Source organism: Equus caballus, chromosome X, assembly GCF_041296265.1.
Source record: "Equus caballus isolate H_3958 breed thoroughbred chromosome X, TB-T2T, whole genome shotgun sequence".
Lineage (NCBI taxonomy): Eukaryota > Metazoa > Chordata > Mammalia > Perissodactyla > Equidae > Equus > Equus caballus.
The window spans coordinates 26,641,129-26,660,232 of NC_091715.1; the positions used below are offsets into that span (position 1 = coordinate 26,641,129).

Consider the following 19,104-nt stretch of genomic DNA (forward strand, 5'->3'; position numbering starts at 1 on the left):
ATGATGACTGTACAAATTACTATTATGAGAATCCCCATTCTTGAAGAACCAACATATATTACACCTAGAGAGGTCTCAATAACAAAACAGCATCATGTGAGAGTATCTAATGCAACTTGGAACAATGAAACAGCTGTTGATGGAGGAGAAAAAAGGCACTGCAAAATTCAAACTAAAGCCGTGTTAGATTATCTTGGATGAAGAAGTTCTTTGGTTTGTAGAACAGAGTAAATGTTGACAGACCTGTGAAGGAAATGGGCTCCGTGTGGGGTCAGAGGTGGCGACATAAGCAGCCTGTGTGTAGGCATAGCTCTTGAAGCGAGGCTTAGGAGAGGAAGGAGTTCGTTCATAGCCCTGCGCTAGACTGACTGTGATCTGCAGAAAAGGGTTAGGGGGAGGTGGACAGAAAGGAGGAGGACACATCATAAGTAACCTCGGAAAGACGGCTTTCCAACACACTAGAACAGTGAACATTAAATGGAAACAGTGAGATGAAAAGTTTAATCCTAAAGACATATCAGTGATACTAGAAACCAGTACACTCCAAGAATTGTGGTGCTCAACGTCACGTTGGAGAGCAGGTAATCAGGGAAGATATGGGGGTGGGATTTAGCCATAAGAATTCCATACTGACACAACCTCAGCACTATTACAGGATGGTGCTTTTCAATCTGGCAAAAACAGGCATCCAAAAGCAATTTTCTCTGAACCCAAAGGAAACAAAACCAGAATTCATCAGACCAATACCCTGGAAAGGACTGAAGCTTTCACAGGCTAAATATAGAACTAGCTCAGTAGAGTGAGAAAATTAGGCCTAAGAGCTTTCCACGCCTTCAGCGGAAATTTTGCTAAAGGCTTTTCATCATTGTTTGTGTCAAAGAACGTACAAGAAAACACCCCAAATATCCACTGCTGGGAGCGAGAACAAGCCATAGAAGAATCCCACTGGATTCAGTACAATTATATAAGAAAAATATTTACTATATGTATTCTCCATTTAATTTTTATTTAAAAGATTTTAAGTTACTTTTATCAAAAATGTTACCTTGAACAATCAAAATTTGTTAATACATCAGCAGGTTAACACTAAAAGTAAGAAAAGATTATTAAACAGAGTACTTCCTTTTGCTCTTACTCTAATTCTTTGCTTTTCCTCTAGTCGATAGAAAGTTTAATCTGTATATGAGTCTATCTTTTATTTTATTTCATTTTACATAGTAGAAATGTGATATATTCTGTGTTCTATATTCCTATAATATGGTGCATATCGATAGCAGAGTATTTTACAATGTGATTCAAAAGCAAGATTACAGTCCATGATATCAGGTTTACAGTCTTTGTCTCTCACTATATACACACATACACACACACTCACACGAACACATATATTATGCTATGTATCTATATATTTGTGTGTATGGGTATATATATTTACTATGCTAGGTATACATATGTGTATATTTCCATGGATATAATAGATGTGTACACAATACCTAAAATGCATCTAAAATAGAAAATATCATTGATATTAGTTGTCCTTTCGACACTTTACCTGTTGAGAATAGTGCATTTGATGATGTAATTGAAAATGTTCTTCTCTAGTAACTTTTGATGGCCTTGGCAACATTTCCACTTCCTGGATGGCTTCAATGCTCACTTGTTGAGGCAAAACTTGGAAGAGTGATGTGATGTACATCAAGATGGATTTCTTATCTGGATAAGTGGTGGCAACATCTGTAAGCACATAAATACCACACATCAATTTTTGGTTTCTATATTTGAGTCTCAGAAAGGGGAATGAGCAAATCAATGTTACAGGAAGAAGACAGATTAATGAGCACTCGATTGTCCATAAATGTCCTCGAGAAACTAATTAGAACATGATAATCAGGCCTAAAATGTCTTTCCAATTTGGCTGACCAATGAGATGAATACTAAAGTTAATTTCTTTTCCTTGTTCACATAAAAACTTCATTCTTTAATACTTTTTCCGAAGTCAAATTGCCAAACTAGCCCATCTAAGAGAGTGGTTTCCATTAAATAAGGAACAAAAATAAAGGATTCCATTTTCTTTTCCATGGAAAGTTATAGTAGCATGTCAATTAAAATCGTGCATTGGTAATTAAACAATTACACAAAGAGCTTAATGCCTTGGCTTCCAGTAAAGAAAGCTTGCACCTTCGAATCAAATTTTTGCTCGTGATTAACTATGTAAAGAGCCAAATATGCCTCTGTGTTGAAATGAACTGTGTATTTCCACAACAAAAATAAAACAAGGTATCATTTGTATAATGATTTGTGATATTCCTGAAGTATATTAAAAATATTTGTTTACATTATGGTACATCCGTTAAAGTCATATGTTGCTTTCCTTTGCAGACTTTAGAGATAAATTTAGAAGTCCTTCACATAAAGTTGATCTGATATTTTGTCCTTTGCCACATCGAGGGAATGAAAGAAACCCAGCATTTAAAGTCAATAATAATTTGTAATAACACATATAATAAGTGGCAGTTCCTTCAAAAGGTTCTTTTGCTACTTGGCATTACAATTTACCCACTGTGCTCATTCCAGGAACCAAGATGTAAAACGAATCCTTTATGTGAAGTGTATCATTAATCCCAGAAGTGTTAAAACATAAGTCCTGGCAGGAGGCCAAGGCAACTTTGCAGCGATGTGCCAGGCATTTTTCTTGCCATGAATTTATCTTAGCTTAGCTGGCATTAAAAGATCTGTTTTAAGTTAAGTATGTATATTCTGGTCAGGTGTTCTGATTATGAGCAAGAAAAAAGCCAAGAGTCAAATCTTAAGTCCGCTGACATAAAGGGAGGTTAAACCGTTCACTCAGTCCATCCCGTCACAAGTAGCAGGAACATGACAAATCAGAACAACTATTTTTTAAGTATTTTTAAAAAGAATTACAGAGGAGGGAAAAGTTAACTAACGCTCCTTGGTCTGCTTCTATCCAGAGTATAATACAGTACTTCTCAATTTTTAATGTGCATATGAATCACCTGGGGACCTTTTAAAACTCAGAATCAGATTCAGTAGGTCGCGGGTGAGCCCGAGACTGCATTTCCAACAAGCTCCCAGGTGATGCTGAAGCTGCTGGCTTGAAGACCATTCTTTGAATAACAAGGGTTGAAAAAATTTCACGGAAGCAAACTGTTATATCATCTACCACTTCACTGCTTTGCTATTTTTTTCAAAATATATTTATTGAACACAAATGCACAAGGCTAAGAGGTACAAAGTTATACAACACATATTCTCTGCTCCTTATTATAATTTAATTATTAACCAACAGATGGCGAAGGTAATTTTTTGCAAGCATTTTTTAAGGAGGAACTAAAGAAAACTTTGTGCATGAGCACTGCCTTTCTAAAAAGAAAATTGTACTAACTTAGCTTTGAAATTCTGAAGCCTAACATCTTCCTTTTATTTGATAATTGTTTTTTAGTGTTCATTACATGGTGGATACTATACTTCTTCACCATATTTTGAAGCTCTAGAATGTTTTCTTCCTTCTCACTGGTAACTAGTGACTTTTATCTATAATAAGCATAATTTAGAATTCTGTTTATTTTTTAGTGTATCAAATAAAACCATGCCGTAAAAAAGGCATTGACTTAAAAAAGGTTGACCCATGCCTATTTAACGTTATATTATACATAGACACGTGCATGTATATGTTTGGCCTCAAATATATGCCAAGATAAAAAGAAATAAAGGTAAAAATAGATCAAGCTTTATTTTTATTGCCCCAAGCAAATGTCAAAAATTATAATACATTTTATCTACAGAAAATATCTGGTGGGTAAAAGCAAATATTCATAAACATCAATCATTACAATAGGGGGCCGGCCCCGTGGCTGAGTGGTTAAGTTCGCAAGCTCCACTTCGGCGGCCCAGGGTTTCCCCAGTTCGGATCCTGGGCGCAGACATGGCACCACTCATCAGGCCACAGTGAGGCAGCGTCCCACGTGCCACAACTAGAAGGACCCACAACTAAAATATACAACTATATAATGGGGGGATCTGGGGGTTAAAAAAGCAGGAAAAAAAAGATTGGCAACAGTTGTTAGCTCTGATGCCAATCTTTAACAACCACAAAAAATCATTACAATAAATATGTACTATTTGACCAAACTATCAACATTTTTGCCCCAATCTATTATCATTCCACCTCTGAGGTTGTGTGGGATTCAGCTGTACTGGTAAGTAGAATCCAATATTTCTTTTTTTAAATAAAGGAATTTAGATATTCTAAAATATGTTGAATTCCTTCAACATATTTACTAAAGACCTATTATATTTGAAATACTTTAATAGATTATCCAGGAGATTAACAAGATAGAGAATTCATGGATTCTGCTCACAGTTTGGAATAATAAAATAAATAAATAAGTAAAAAGTACAAAATAATTGCATTGCTGAACAGAATGGAAAATGTGTTCCTCTAATTGGCACTAGTGTTTTAATATGTTCAGAAAAAGAAGAAATTATATATTATTGGGGGACCAGAAAATTCTTTATGAAAAGGAAACTAAAATAAGTATGTTAAGGATTTTATTAGCTGGAAATGGAGGAACGGGGAAAGCTATTCCAGGCAGTGGAAAAGCATGAGCAAAAGTACAGAGGAAGGGACAGATTAGACATGTTCTAGGAAGAATCCCTTTGGGTGTCTCAGCCACAGAGAGGAGAATAGTGAATAATAAGAAAAAAATAGGTAGATTCTATATGGAACATTGAGAGATCGATAGAAAACTAGAAAATTTGGCCTTAGTTCAATAGGTTGGAGAGCAACTAACTACTTTTGAGCATGAGTGTCATACCATTAAAATCTTTGTAAAGTAAAACCATTAAATTCAGAATGGATTGAAGGAGAAAAAAGCTGGAGGAAGGTAAGAGGCTAGGACCCAATCTGGATAGGAGATGTTAGAGAACTAAAATAGGCTGTGTAATAAAAACAAAGGGATGCATGACAGAAATTCTGATAAGTCCAAAATGGTTTCCTTCAGTTTCAAATCATTTACTCCACAGTCTTTGGAAATGCGTATATACAAAATTCTGTCCTAAGCCCTAAGGGTAGAAAGATTGATAAACTGAGAATAAAATTGAGGAGGAGGATGAAGATGGAAGGAGGAAACGGCTTGTTCTGTAGCAAAGGTAACGAGCAGCCACCAACACGGGCTTCAGTCTATTTAATTAATTAACAATTACCTGCCTACATGGTCTTGATCACACTGACCCAAGCCAACCAGTGGCAACCACTCTCTTCTGAAAGTCTGCAAATCAGGAGTTGACTCACTCCAGTGAACAAAATTCTGAATGCAAGCCAATTAACAGTTGTCTCCCCTGAGTAAACAACCATGCTTCTAAAGGTGACATCAACCTACTGCTAACTCTGAATGATCTTTTCACAGATCTTTTTGACCTTCGGGTTTCCCCCAAGACCTAAGAAAACTCTACTTTGAGAAAGTGTGGCTGACCAGCATAGTTCCCTCTTATTTAAGTAAGCAATAAATTCAGCTTTGTGTTTTCATATCAAATATTGAGTGATGGTTTCATCATTTGATAACATTCAAGTGATGAAATTCACTTGTAAATTTAAACTTATTAATAGGAATTTATTAGAAGAGAGTGTGATGCAGTGAAAGAATAAGCAATTCTGATTCTGAAGAGCTGGATTTAAAAAAAATTCTGTATCTGAATATTTATATCTGTAAAGAAATATACCTAACATCATTTACTTTTGTTTCCTCATCTGTGAAAAACAAATCACAGTGCCAATTGCATCATTGTGTTGTGAAGGTCAAATGCAATAATGTTTAGAAAAGACTGTAAACTTTATAAAACTTGATATTGTTGCTGTATTGCAAATTTTGTCATTTGTGTTATTAATACAAAAACAGATCTAGTTGTAGGAGACCATTAGTACTATTAATGGGAAGCCAGAAGAAGCTGGTTAGAAGGAAAGGCCATTTATCATTTATTACATATTTACAAAGCAATTATTGTGTGCCATAGAATATGCTTAGCTTATGTTATGAGTATTCAGTGGACGAGGGACCCAGCAAATAATTATAGGCTGTACATTATACTAGAAATCAAAAGAAATTTCATGACTTGAGGGTAATCCTCACTTGCCTGTGACTCTGTGAGCGCCTAACTATCTGTTGAGGAACTAACAGAGTAGCTAAAGCCATAGAAATTGATGAAAATTGTGTAAGATGGCAACTGACTAAAAAAATAATGTTATAAATAATGATTATTATAGCATTTGAGAAGTGTGAGAATGATGGAATGTGATTTATACTTTTTTATTACAAGACATTAAGATGTATGAAATGAGAGAAGTGGCTAAACTCCCAAAATAAGAACTTACAATTATATGAAAGTAATCTTTGCACTAAACCTCTACTATATAAAGAGTTCATTGCCACAAAAGTTTAAATTAATAATTTCTAATCCATTCTTTGACGCTTTCTCAGAATGAAAATGTTGAAAACTCATAATACTGCTAGAATATTTTATTTAATGAACAATAACACTGATTCTGATGAGTGTTTCAATACAAATCAGAATTTTGATATTGAGGGCTATAATGGAACAAATAAATCATTTAGTGAAATTTCATAATTTTTCAAGAATAGCAGACATTTATTTGGTCCTGTGCAAAACATCCATGGAGACATTTGGTCCACACCAAAAGGTCCTTGAAATTTGGTCCTATCAAAAATGTCCATGGGCTGGCTCCATGGCATAGTGGTTAAAGTTTGGCACATTCCAATTCAGTGGCGCAGGTTCACAGGTTCAGATACAGGGTGCAGACCTACACCACTCATCAGCCATGCTGTGGTGGCAACCCGTATATAAAGTGGAGGAAGACTGACACAGATGTTAGCTCAGGGCTAATCTTCCTCAAGTGAAAAAAGAGGAAGATTGGCAAAAGATGTCAGCTCAGGGCTAATCTTCCTCAGCAAAAAAAAAGAAAAAGAAAAAGAAAAAAATGTCCATAGGCATATTTGGTCCATGCCAAATGGTCCTTGGTATTTGTTCCTGTCAAAAACATCCATGCATAGAAAACATACCTGGGTTCAAACAGCTCATAATGTTTGTTTATACTTTTGGTTTACAGGACTAATACATTAAAAATGCTACCATGTTTCATTGGTTCAATAATTGTGTTGTGGTTGTATTGCCAATAATAACCCTTCTTGCTTTGGCAGCCTAGCTGGTAATGGCACATGGGGTTAGGTGGATGGGTCGGGGTTGAAATCTTGCAGAAGAGTGGGATTTATATTAACTATGAGTACTGAGAAAGAATCCTACAGTTAGAGAAATGCACAGAGGATGACAAGCCAAGGATGGGATCTCACGATGCATGGTGCATTAATGTGTCACTGGGCATTTGGTCAGATGTAGCTGGGTCATTCAATAAGGGTGTAGTTTAAAAGAAGGTGTTCAGGCAAGTCACTATATAAAACAAGCGGTGAAGAAACGCATTGACCTAAACACTTTACAGAGCTCCTCACTTGTTTGGGAGGAATGAGAATGAGTGTGGCTTTCCTACCACACAGAGGTTGGGGGTAATAGCTGCCATGAGAGGGATACTGGATCGCCCAGGGTAATTGGGCGATGTTTCCCTTGAATCGATGTCCTATAGAGGTACGATCACTGTAGACTGCAAGAAGTCCCTGCCACTATTTGGAGAGGTTTTAGTGAGTGTGAATCCCACCCACACTCACCTGCCAATTGACACAGACCACCATGCTCTTGGCTGGTGCTTACCTACATACAGGCTGATCTAGCCTAGCCAAACCAGCTGTCAAATCCATAAGACATAGTAAGGTTTTCCCTACCAGTAAACCAGGGACCATTCGTCAGTCAGATGGCTACAAAAGAAAAAAAAAAAACCTTCTGTTGCTTGGCAATATGACATATTTACTTGAAACTTCTCAGCAGAATATGGCAGAAATAGTATATTTACAAAAAGAAAAGCCAGTGCTACATTATAATGGTTTCTGTTATCATTTCCATTCCCCTAACAGAGATAAGAGTAAAAGATCCTGGCTCTGTGAAGAGAGGAGTATCTGCAACACCTGATGTACAACTAGTCAGGATTGGGATAACATCACAATCATTCAAGATGGAACAGGGAAACGTAGGCACAACACTGGTGTTGAAGGGGAAGTAAAAACCCTGAATAGGTTAAAATAACACGCATAAGAAGAACCAAATGCAACACCATCACAGGTACTTCAAAGGACTCTCCATGATATTCATGATGAAGAGGTCCTGTTAATGCTACCAGAAAGAAACTCATTAAATTAAATAAAATTTACAACAGATATAGGCCTCCAAACCCAAGTTCAGCGCATGGAATCGAAATTCCAGAGGAGTATAAAGTGACCAGACTCAGAGAACCATTTCTTATGAACGAAGCCGGTGCTCAAGATGACAAAAGAATGCTTATTTATACAATTTATGACAATATTCGACATTTAAGTGCCAGCACATTATTCAGTGATGGCACCTTCAAGACGGCACCAACACAGTTCACTCAGTTATTTACTGTGCACGGTGTAGTACTGAGTTACACTATGCCATTGATTTATGCACTAACAATGAAAAGGCAAGAAGACACTTACAGATATATATATGAGAAAGTACTTGCATTTGCCCAGGAAAGAAATCTTGACATTAGCCCTTCATTGTGCATGATGGATTCTGAGATCGCAAATATGAATGTGATTTGACTACTCCTACCAAACACACAAATAAAAGGATGTTTGTTTCACATTTCACAATCACTGTGGTGAAAAATGTCTTCTTTGGGTTTAACACGTGAGTATATGACAATGAAAAGTAACATCTATAAGTGTGCATCCATGTTGCTTGGACTTCAATTTGTGCCTTTGGAAGATGTAAATGAAACTTTTGAGTGTATTGTGGAGAATGCAGAAAAAAATGTAGATGACCTAATGGATTATGCTGAGCGAGTGTATGTCCATGGAAGGCATGGCAGAAGCTCCAGAAAACCAGAAGACCATGGCAGAAGACCAGAAGATCCAAGATTTCCACCAGAAAGTTGGAATGTTTATACACCAGTACTGAACAGGGATCACAGGACGAACAACACAGTGGAAGGCTAGCATAGCAAACTTCAAAAGCTGACGGTAGCGCATCGTCCTTCAACTTGGAGATTTATTTAAGTGTTAAAGGACGAAGAGCAAAGCAATGAACAAGTTATCACCCAGGTTATTGGTGGTCACACTCAAATACAGCCACCAACTTCATGAAGATTCGGACAAAATCAAATTTATATAACTGAAATTAACAGATAGAACAAATATAAAGCCAACAGTCAAGTCAACATTTACCTGAGAGCAATTGCTCACCCACTTAAGAGTAACCCTGCTGAACTTCATGATGAGGAAAAAGCAAGAATAAATATGAAATCCGAAATTCATCATAAATTACAATAAAAATAATATAAATAAAATTTTAACGAAGTCACATGTTTGTATTATTTAACAAATCATAAGCCAAATGTCTCCATGGATGTTTTGGGCAGGACTAAATGTCCTGCAAGGTTTTTCAAATGAGGAAATTGAAGCCCACAGTGGTTTGATGCCAAGTTCAAAAGCTAGTCAGAATCAGAATTAGAAGCCAGTCAGTGCATCATACTTCCCAGTACCTGATCTTCATTCTTCCGGAGAATGCTACGTCAGTGCATTTGAAAAACAAGTATCTCGAAGTCATTATCTAAATGATGACCCTGTGATCGATGTGGTTCCATTACCAAACACTATCTATATTCTGCATAGTAATAGTGATTTCTATTTCTAATAAGGGAAGTATAACAAGAGTAAATACACATTAAAGGCAATTTCAGCAGCAATCAAAGAAATGCAAACTAAATAAAGATGTAGTTTTTAATTATATTCCTTTGCCTATCAAATTATCAAAGAATGACAAAAGGATAACAATGGATGTTGCAGAGACTTCAATTATTTGGCCAAACTCCCACTTTGCTGCAAGAGTATCAGTTGGTTCTAACTTTATGAAAAATATTTTGGTAATGTCTCCTAAAACCTTAAAAACAATCATATTCAATGACACAATAATTTTCCTTCTAGGACTCCACCACAAGGAAATAATCAGAAATTTAAATGAAGATTTATGTAAACTTGATGTGAAATTTCAGCACTATTTACAATATAAAAAAGAAATATTTATCATACACAAAAGAAAAAAATTCAGACCATTCCAAATGGCTTAATAGTTAAAGAATCAGAAATGATCGAATACACAATTATATATGAATATTACAAAGCCATTCAAAATGTTGCTTTTGAAGAATATTTGATAATATATGAAAATAAATTCTTTATAATGTAACATCAAAGAGCAGGATGTGTAATTTATATAGAATATAATAATTTTATGGAAAAGGCTAGGGAATACACTTGAAGACATTAGTGAAATGGGTATGCTGGTAGGATTGAAAATAATTTTCTTTTTCTCCTTTGTCTGATCTATATTTTACACACTCTCCATTCAGCACTAATTTTATAATTAGATAGTGTATTATATATTATAAACAACTATCTGTAAAAATCAAAAAGAAACAATAAAAGCAAAGTTGTACAAACTCTTCTTTCAGTATGCCCTCACCCCATAAAAGTCAATGTGAATGAGTTTGTTAGGAAACTGGAGCCTTCAACAAAACCACTCTTATCTTGGGCAACCAACCTCCAGAAAGTCTGATTAGCCAGCTGCCAGGCACAACCTTGAAACACCTCTGGGAAATCTAAACAAGAGACTCTATCATCTAAACCTCAGGTCAGTTTTCTGCGCGAAGGAAGGCAGGGGCTGAAATATTGGATTATAATGCATATTGTGTAATCAGAAAGAAGCAGGATTTCAAAGTTAGATGCATAAATGTGCACTCACAAAGTCTGATCAGTCTTTTAAGAGTTTCATAAAAAAATTAAAAAGCAAGTCATTGAGAAACCACGATCAGAATAAACCTGGATCATTTACCACAGAATGTGTATAGGAAACAAAATAATAAAAAGAAATAAATTCACCATTTGTCAGAAAAAGGGAATGGGTGAACTGGGAAGAAGAAACTTACGGTCACAAACTAGACATGGTCAGATAGCTCTAAATATGAAAATGGGAACACATATGTAGATACAATCAAAATCCTGTGTTTGCTAAAATAATCAAATACACAGATGTGACATTCTAAACAACTTACTGCTGGAAGCAAAGTGGGTTATCATTTGAGGCTTGAAAACGAAGAGATTATGTTATAATGTCATCTGATCTGTAAGCACTAGAGTGTAAATTGTAGGCGATAGCATAGCCAAACTAATTTATTACAGCAATAGATCGTTATTTTCAATTTTAATATTTTTCATCCAGCACTACATTCTACCTACATATATTTTCCATTTATAAGTCACTGTACATAACAATGGATATACAGCATTCTAATAAGAAAATAACTTGCACAGGTCCTCTCAGGTTAAATTCTTTAACATTCTACCAGACATGTTCTGCCTCTACTAAATTAAGTACTGCTTAAATTAAGCCATTCCATAATTTTAGCATTTCACTCACTGATCCAAGTTGCTTTTATCTTCTACTAACAATGCTTTTCACTAAAGGACTATAAAATATAGTAATGAAAATAATTTGTATTGATGAAGATGACTCAGTTTCATAATAGAATTAATGATAAAAAGCAATTACTTTTATTTATACATGAGAAACACTAAACAATTTTATCTTTTAAACATCCAATTATTCCTTGCCATGTGCTTGTAGCGTAGCTAGCAGGAAACTATCACTATCATCTTGGTACAAGTGGAAAACAGTGTTCAAAATACACAAGGCTTACCTGGGGCCTAACAGGGAAAAACAAAAAATCAGGTGCTTACAGGAGACTTCAGATACACTGAAAACTAGCTTAGCTTTCTGGCCATTAACCAAAGAATGCTAAATATATCTATGCAAATAAACATCATGTATTCAATCCAATAAATAATGGTAGCTGGAGGTGATGTTATTGATTCTGAAAAGTACTGGATTGACAATATGAGACACTGAAAAATATATTTAACAAAGATTTATTGAGTTACTACTTTGTGCCAGGCTATATTCTGGTCTTTGAGGATACAGTGGTAAATAAATGAGCTCAGAGATCTGTTCTCATGAAATTTTGATTCTAATGGGGAAACAAAATTATAACCAAATAATTTCAAAGTCCTCAATTTACCACTTGCCAATTTATTCCTATCACCTACTTCTTTTCACTTCATCGTATAAAACAAATTACTTTCCACAAATGTACTATCTTTGTCAGGCTTTTTTGGGGGGAATTAAATAGGACTGGGGATTCTGTAGTGTTGATACCAAACATTCTGGTAATGTCTGAGAACAAAAGCACAGAAGCTGTGGATAAAGTCGATTAAATGGAAATAACCAATCCTGATTTTACAAGTTTCAAATAAACCATCTTTGAGAACATTTTTAATCAAATATCAAATGTCTTTTGTGTGCAGCTAATCAGGTGAAGTGTTATGTCCTTAAATTTTCAATTGCAAAATGCAATAAATTTCCAAAATTTGCTTTTCTAGCTACTCATTGAGTTCATACCCCATTAAAATATATTTATTTAAAAAAAATCCCTGGCCATTTAAAACCTTAGAACAACTTTTCAGTACATGTACTCTAAAACAGGAGAATAGAAGCTAGCTTGACCTAATAAATGAAAGCTAATAAGTCAGTGTAGGAGACTATTGATAGAAAAACATTTGTATTTTCTTACAATTCTCTCTACATGCCTATTGTGGGAAGAACTATTGGAGTTTCCATTTGAGAAAAAGCATTTTGGCTCAGTGACATTTAACTCTGCTTCCTTAATTGTCACCTGCTGTTTTTGCGCTTTACTTTTGATCTAACCAAATTGACTTCCTTTTTTCCGACTGCTAGAAAAAGCGCAGTAAGTTTCATAAGTAACCCCACACGATATCGTCTTTACTAACACAAAATATTCTGTTTCCACAGCCTCATTCTCCACAGAGTTGGACATGATAGTTGATAAACAGTGAAGCCAGAATGGAGATGCTCGTTTCATTTGACACAAATTTCATTGATTATTATGGTGCTTTCCAGTATGTTTTGGGATTTGGAAATAACCTGATGGTGTAAGGGCAGTTCCAAAGCACATCTCCCAATGATAACTAGCTTAAGGAAGAAATTGTATATAAGATCAACCTTCTTGGTAACAAAATATTATAAAAAATTTATCCATTCCATATCAAAGAATTTAGCTTGTTGAATTAAATATACCTTGATCAAATCATAGCTCTGCCCCTTATAGGCAAGAGAATGTGGTAAAATTAACTAATTTCCCTTTGTCCCAGTTTTTATCTATAAAATGAGTCATATTAATATCACACAAATAGCTTGTGACGATGCTTGGGAGGGAAAATGAATATACAGAGTAAATGCTCAATACATTTTATCCGTTATTTGTCGTGACCTATCTCCAATTAGCACATAATTATAATTTCTGAGCTTTCCTGCATTTAAACACGCACCAAATATTTGTGGGATGCCTACAATGTGTAATACATGACATCGATTCACTAGGGAATGAATCATTCTTATAATTAGAATGGGTCCATCTCCTAATTCCTAGGGTAGACAAGTCTGAAGGTAAACAACCCAGATGTGACTCTCTCAGACACAAAATATTCATAATGGAGGAGTGATGTCTGCATCTTAACAGATATGATGGATGGTATCATGGCAGCAGCAGATACCATGTGCAACATCAGAAGAAGGGATGCAGCATTTAGCAAAACATCGCCACAAACAAATTGTAAGATACTTTATGGCAAAGGAGGATTTCTTGAATTAATCCCTACTTTTGTAGTATTCTAACTGAAAACTGGACACCGTGGCCAAAGAGCATGCATTCATGTAGTTTCTAAGCACTAGTAGAGGCATGCTGATGAAACACACAATAAACAAGTGGCAAACTTTAATACGATTTCAAATTACAGAGACACATTCTGCTTTTGACAGTACTAATAAAAGTTCATTTGAGTATGAGTGTGGGGTTTCTTGCACCAATGTAATTAAGGGTTCCCAATTATACATACAATAATATGCATGGATGATAAATAACTTTCAATTTGAAAAAATGTAAATTAGAACTTCTCAAAAGTGAGGATAATCAATTGTGAAACAACGATGGAGAAAGGTACAAGCAAAAAAGAGAATAAGCATGAAAAAACGTATAATAAGACAATGATAAGAAGTAACCTTTTATACAAGAGAATGCAATCAATGTTGTTAAAAAAGGCATAAGACATAACTCAAGTGGTTGGTTTTCACAGAAATTTTACATATACTCAATAAGAATAGAGCATACTATTTTGAAAATTGAATAGAATCTGATGTATGTGCGTGATGAAAAATACTGCACAAATGGAGGTATAAAGTAGAATACAAAGGAACATGGTAACTAGTAAAAGACAACTAGGTTATTTTTCTATGATCCTATATACAATGTTTGGATTTTAACTATCAGAAAAAACTCCATCTGTCCACCACAAATCACAGATATTGACACCTATACCCATCCACTTGTTCAATCCTCCTCTTAACAATTAAAGTGTTCCCATTCCAATTAAGACAAATCTCTCTACTTGTACTTTTCACATGTTTTCTATTGAATCATCAATCTTTCCCCAGCCTACAAACACCCTCTCCAAACTCTTACTTGAAAGACAAAGCAAACTAAAAAAACAAAAACAGAAAACACTGGTATGCTGGTAAACCAGTTCTCCAAAAGAAAAAAAAAACACACACACACAAGCACAACAACAAAATCCCTGATGGGTAGTGTTTGCCATTCTCCATGGGGTAAATCCTTCCACCATGGATGATTTCACATTACCAATGGTTTAACAACCTGCTGGCGTAATTCCTGATCATTTAACAATCTGCTCTAGTGAACTTCTATGATCTGGTTCCAGCATATCACAGTAACTCTTAATAAGGTTACTCCCTTGTTTTTCCATCCTCTTCCATTTTGCTGTTCCCCTTCACAATACAACTTTTCAAATGTTTCAGCCACACTCTTTGAACCTACTTTCTTACTCCCTTTTCATTCAGCTCATATTTACTTAGCATCTAATATATGCCAAGCACTGTTCCAGACACAAGGAATACAGCAGTGAATAAAGCAATGCCCCTGCCCTCATGGAGCCTAGATTTTAGTTGAGACACAGATAATAAATAAAAACAAATCTTCAGCCTCTCAGACTTCAAGTGCTACAGAGAACAATAAAATGAGTAGGGAATAAGTGTGGTAGTATTTCTTTTTTTTAATTAAAGATTGGCACCTGAGCTAACATCTGTTGCCAATATTCTTTTTTCTTCTTCTTCTCCCCAAAGCCCCCAAGTACATAGTTGTGTATTTTTAGTTGTGGGTCCTTCTAGTTGTGGCATGTGGGACGCCACCTCAACATGGCCTGATGAGTGGTGCCATGTCTGTGCCCAGAATCCGAACCAGTGAAACCCTGGGCCACCAAAGCGGAGTGCATGAACTTAACCACTTGGCCACGGGGCCGGCCCCCAGGGTAGTATTTTAAAGATGAGCTCAGAAGGCTTCTCTAGATAATTCTGGATCAGAGAAGCGGCTTCTGTCTCTTTATTCCACTAATGGCTACAATGTTGCCCAGCCTAACAGATTTTTCTATCTCCATCATACTCTGTAGCTCCCAGCAGCATGCTGTCATTCTCAAACTGCTTTGTTTTTCTTGGATCCTTTTATGCTATATTTTTCAGGTTTTATACCTACGTAGCAACAGTTTCACAGGCACTCTTTCTTGTGCAACCTATTTAAATGGTACAAAACTTTGGAGAGACTTAGAGGTTGGATCTGGGTCTTCTCTAGCTACATTCACTCTTCCCTAGGTGATGCCATGCAGTTTCTCTCCCTTCCTCCCTCCCTCTCTCTTCCTAAATATTGCCTACATGCTAATGATTCCCAAATGCCTATCTCCAGCTGAGACCTCTTCCCTCAGGAGATACCTCAAATTTTTTAGATACAAAATAAGGCTCTCAGTTTCATTAAAAATCATTAGCTTCCCCATTAATCACCATCTCCAAATATGGGAACAACATCCACACATTGTGTCAGGCTGTAAACTTAGGAATCCTCTTTGATTTTTCCTTTTCTGCATTCCCCCATTTGATCCATTACCAAGCCTTGTCTTTTCTGCCTCTAAAAAGAATACATGCATCCACTTATCTTCATGCTATTACTATTTCACCCACGCCATGATCCTTGCCTTCTGGGACCATTACATTCACATCCTAAATGTTCTCATGCTTTTCAATCTATTCTGTATGCAACAGCTGGAATTATCATTTTTAAAACACAAATTAAATTGGAACTCTTTCATACTTAAAACCCTTCAAAAGTTTCTCATGTGTTTAGAATAAATCCATACTTCTATACCTTACAAGTTACTACATAACCCAATCCTGCACACTTAGCTAATGGCAATCTAACAGCCTCTTTCTCGCCCACTACCTTTCAGATATATTGGCGTTGTTTCCATATCTGAAATAACAAGGCCCTTTTGTATTCTTGGTCTTTATACTTGTTGTTCTCTTTACCTGGAATATTTTCCCCATCTTTTTGCGTTTTTGATTCATTCTTATGCATTAAGCTTTAGCTCATATGGCACCTCCTCGAAGATGCATTTGTTGATTACCCTATTTTAAGAAGCACACTCCCTTTCCCTTGACTTTATTTCACATTGGCTTACTTCCTTAATGTCATTTGTCACAAACTGTAATTATTACGTTTACGTATTCATTCCTTTGTTATTATCTGTCTGCCTACAATAATATAAGCACTACAAGGGCAGAAACTTTCTCTAAATTGTTTTACCATTTACTGGCAAATAGTAGGTACTCAATACTTGTTAAATTAGTAAAAGGATAAATGAACAAATAATTATGGCTGCTGGGAAGAAAGTTTCACTTCAGTGAAGTGAATATAAAATAAAACTCATGTTGAGAATTGAGAACTGGTTGAAGAAAAAGAAAGCACTATAACAAACAGGAGCAGGCAGTATTTGTCTCCCTCCAAAATTATGTTAAAGAGATTCGATTTGATATTTAATTACTTTTCATTGAGCATCAATTATGTACAAAGGATTTTATTATGTTTTCTCATTCACCCTTCAACATTCTGTTATGAGTTAAGAATATTGTACAAGGTCATATAAATTGTAAATGATAGTTCAATTAAAGCAGAAAAAAAAGAGACTCCTGGGTTTGCATCCCAGTTCTCTCATTTTGTGACACTGAACAAGCTTAAACAGACTGAGCCTCAGCTTTCTACTGTATCTCAAAAGATTTTTTAAAATTATTGATCACATTCTAAAAAATGAGGCTTGATTTGCATAACATCTCATACTCTAGGAAATGGATCAGATTATTTTTTTAAGTAGTAGGAAAGAATGCGTTCATTTCTAAATTAGAGAGCATTAGCAGGTTAATCAAGATGCCTATGAGTGATGATGACAAAGTTAGTACATTTTTAATTCAGATTGAAAATACTCAAGGCACAGGAAAACTAATGTTTTATTCATTGTTCTAAGCTTTGGCATAGACTCTACAAAATAGCACAGTGCTTTGCATAGAATAGATGTTCAAAAATCATTGATTGATATCTATAGAAAAATTTGTTCAAGTGCTCTCTGACCCAAAATAGGAAAAGATAACTCCTTAGAACTTGAAGTAGATTTCTCAGAAATTTTATATTACATGTCTGAATATATGGTGGACTAGAAGATTCCAGCAAATGAAAGCCTTGACATTTCACTAACAGTATGACCCAGTGGCGGGTAGGATCCTGTTGAATAATGTAACAGTACAAGCAGTTCTTTAAACTGAGATATGAGAATGAGAAAGGGAATTAGTTAAGAAAAAAGAAAAATTAGGCATGATATACACACATTTATAAGCAATTAATATGGTCACCTACACAACTACTGTGTGTGCGTGTGTGAGACATACATATATATGTTTGATTTGAAAAGCAATCCCTTTTGACTAGAGATTAGTAACATCAAAGAATGAGTAGGAAGAAGGAAAGGCTTTATGTAGCTTCTCAGTACTATTTTAATTGTCAGATGTTCATTTTACCCATTTGCAATTTTAAAATTTCTTCTCTCTCTTTTCCAATGGCTGGACAAGGGTTAAGCTGATATGCCAAATACTACATAGGGAAGTTTCTTTTTAGTTCTAATTTCTGATGCATTTTTTTCCATATTAGTATATATTTATTTATTTTTTAATGAAGTAACATTGGTTTATAACATTATATGAATTTCAGGTGTACATCATATTTAGATTTCTGTGTAGACTACTTCATGTTCACCACCCAAAGACTAATTACCCTCCATCACTGTACACATGTGCACTATTACCCCCTACATAGCTAAGTTTCTTGACACAGCCTCTGAAATTTTAGCTTTATCCCAAATCTCTCTCCTACAGGTTTAATTCTACTAACATAGGCCTAGCTCTCCTGATGACCATAAGCCTCAGGGCTTGGTGTAACCAGCTCAGTTACTATATCCTGCAAAGTCTGTCTCACTACCCACAACTTCAGACCCTATTCAGGCTCTGGCCTTTGATTGACCAAATGGGTGCCATTTCCACTCTCACCATGATGGGGAGCCTATCCCTTGAAAAGAAACTTCTCCCCCAGAGGAAACAGGTCAGATTGATGTTCTTGGCTCCAAGAGTCAGTCTTTTAGTTCTCCCTGATTTTTTTCTTTTATTAGTTTTGATTTAATCGCTCACTTTTAAACATTTTTATTACAAAAGCAATACATGCTTATTGTAGTGGAAAATTAAAATAGTACAGAAGTATATAAAGGGAACAATGAAAGTACTCCACATCTCTACAACACTCCAGTCCCATTATCTAGAGATAATACATCTCAGTAGAAGCTATGCTACCTGTCTATTCATCCATCTACCCAT

General features: G+C 35.5%; 1 protein-coding gene across 8 annotated transcripts in view; it reads right to left on the minus strand.

Moving 5' to 3' along the window:
* The window catches only part of DMD (dystrophin), a 2,262,230-nt gene that overhangs the window by 1,446,395 nt on the left and 796,731 nt on the right, over positions 1 to 19,104 (minus strand). For 5 of the 8 annotated variants that reach the window (XM_023633802.2, XM_070257256.1, XM_070257257.1 and 2 more), the window contains exons 8-9: positions 1,553 to 1,734; positions 244 to 375 (exon numbers count right to left, since the gene is read on the minus strand). In XM_023633802.2, the coding sequence (XP_023489570.2) occupies positions 244 to 375; positions 1,553 to 1,734 (314 nt within the window). The remainder of the gene's footprint in view (positions 1 to 243; positions 376 to 1,552; positions 1,735 to 19,104) is intronic. The other 3 variants (XM_070257261.1, XM_070257258.1, XM_070257259.1) reach the window with 1 other exon arrangement.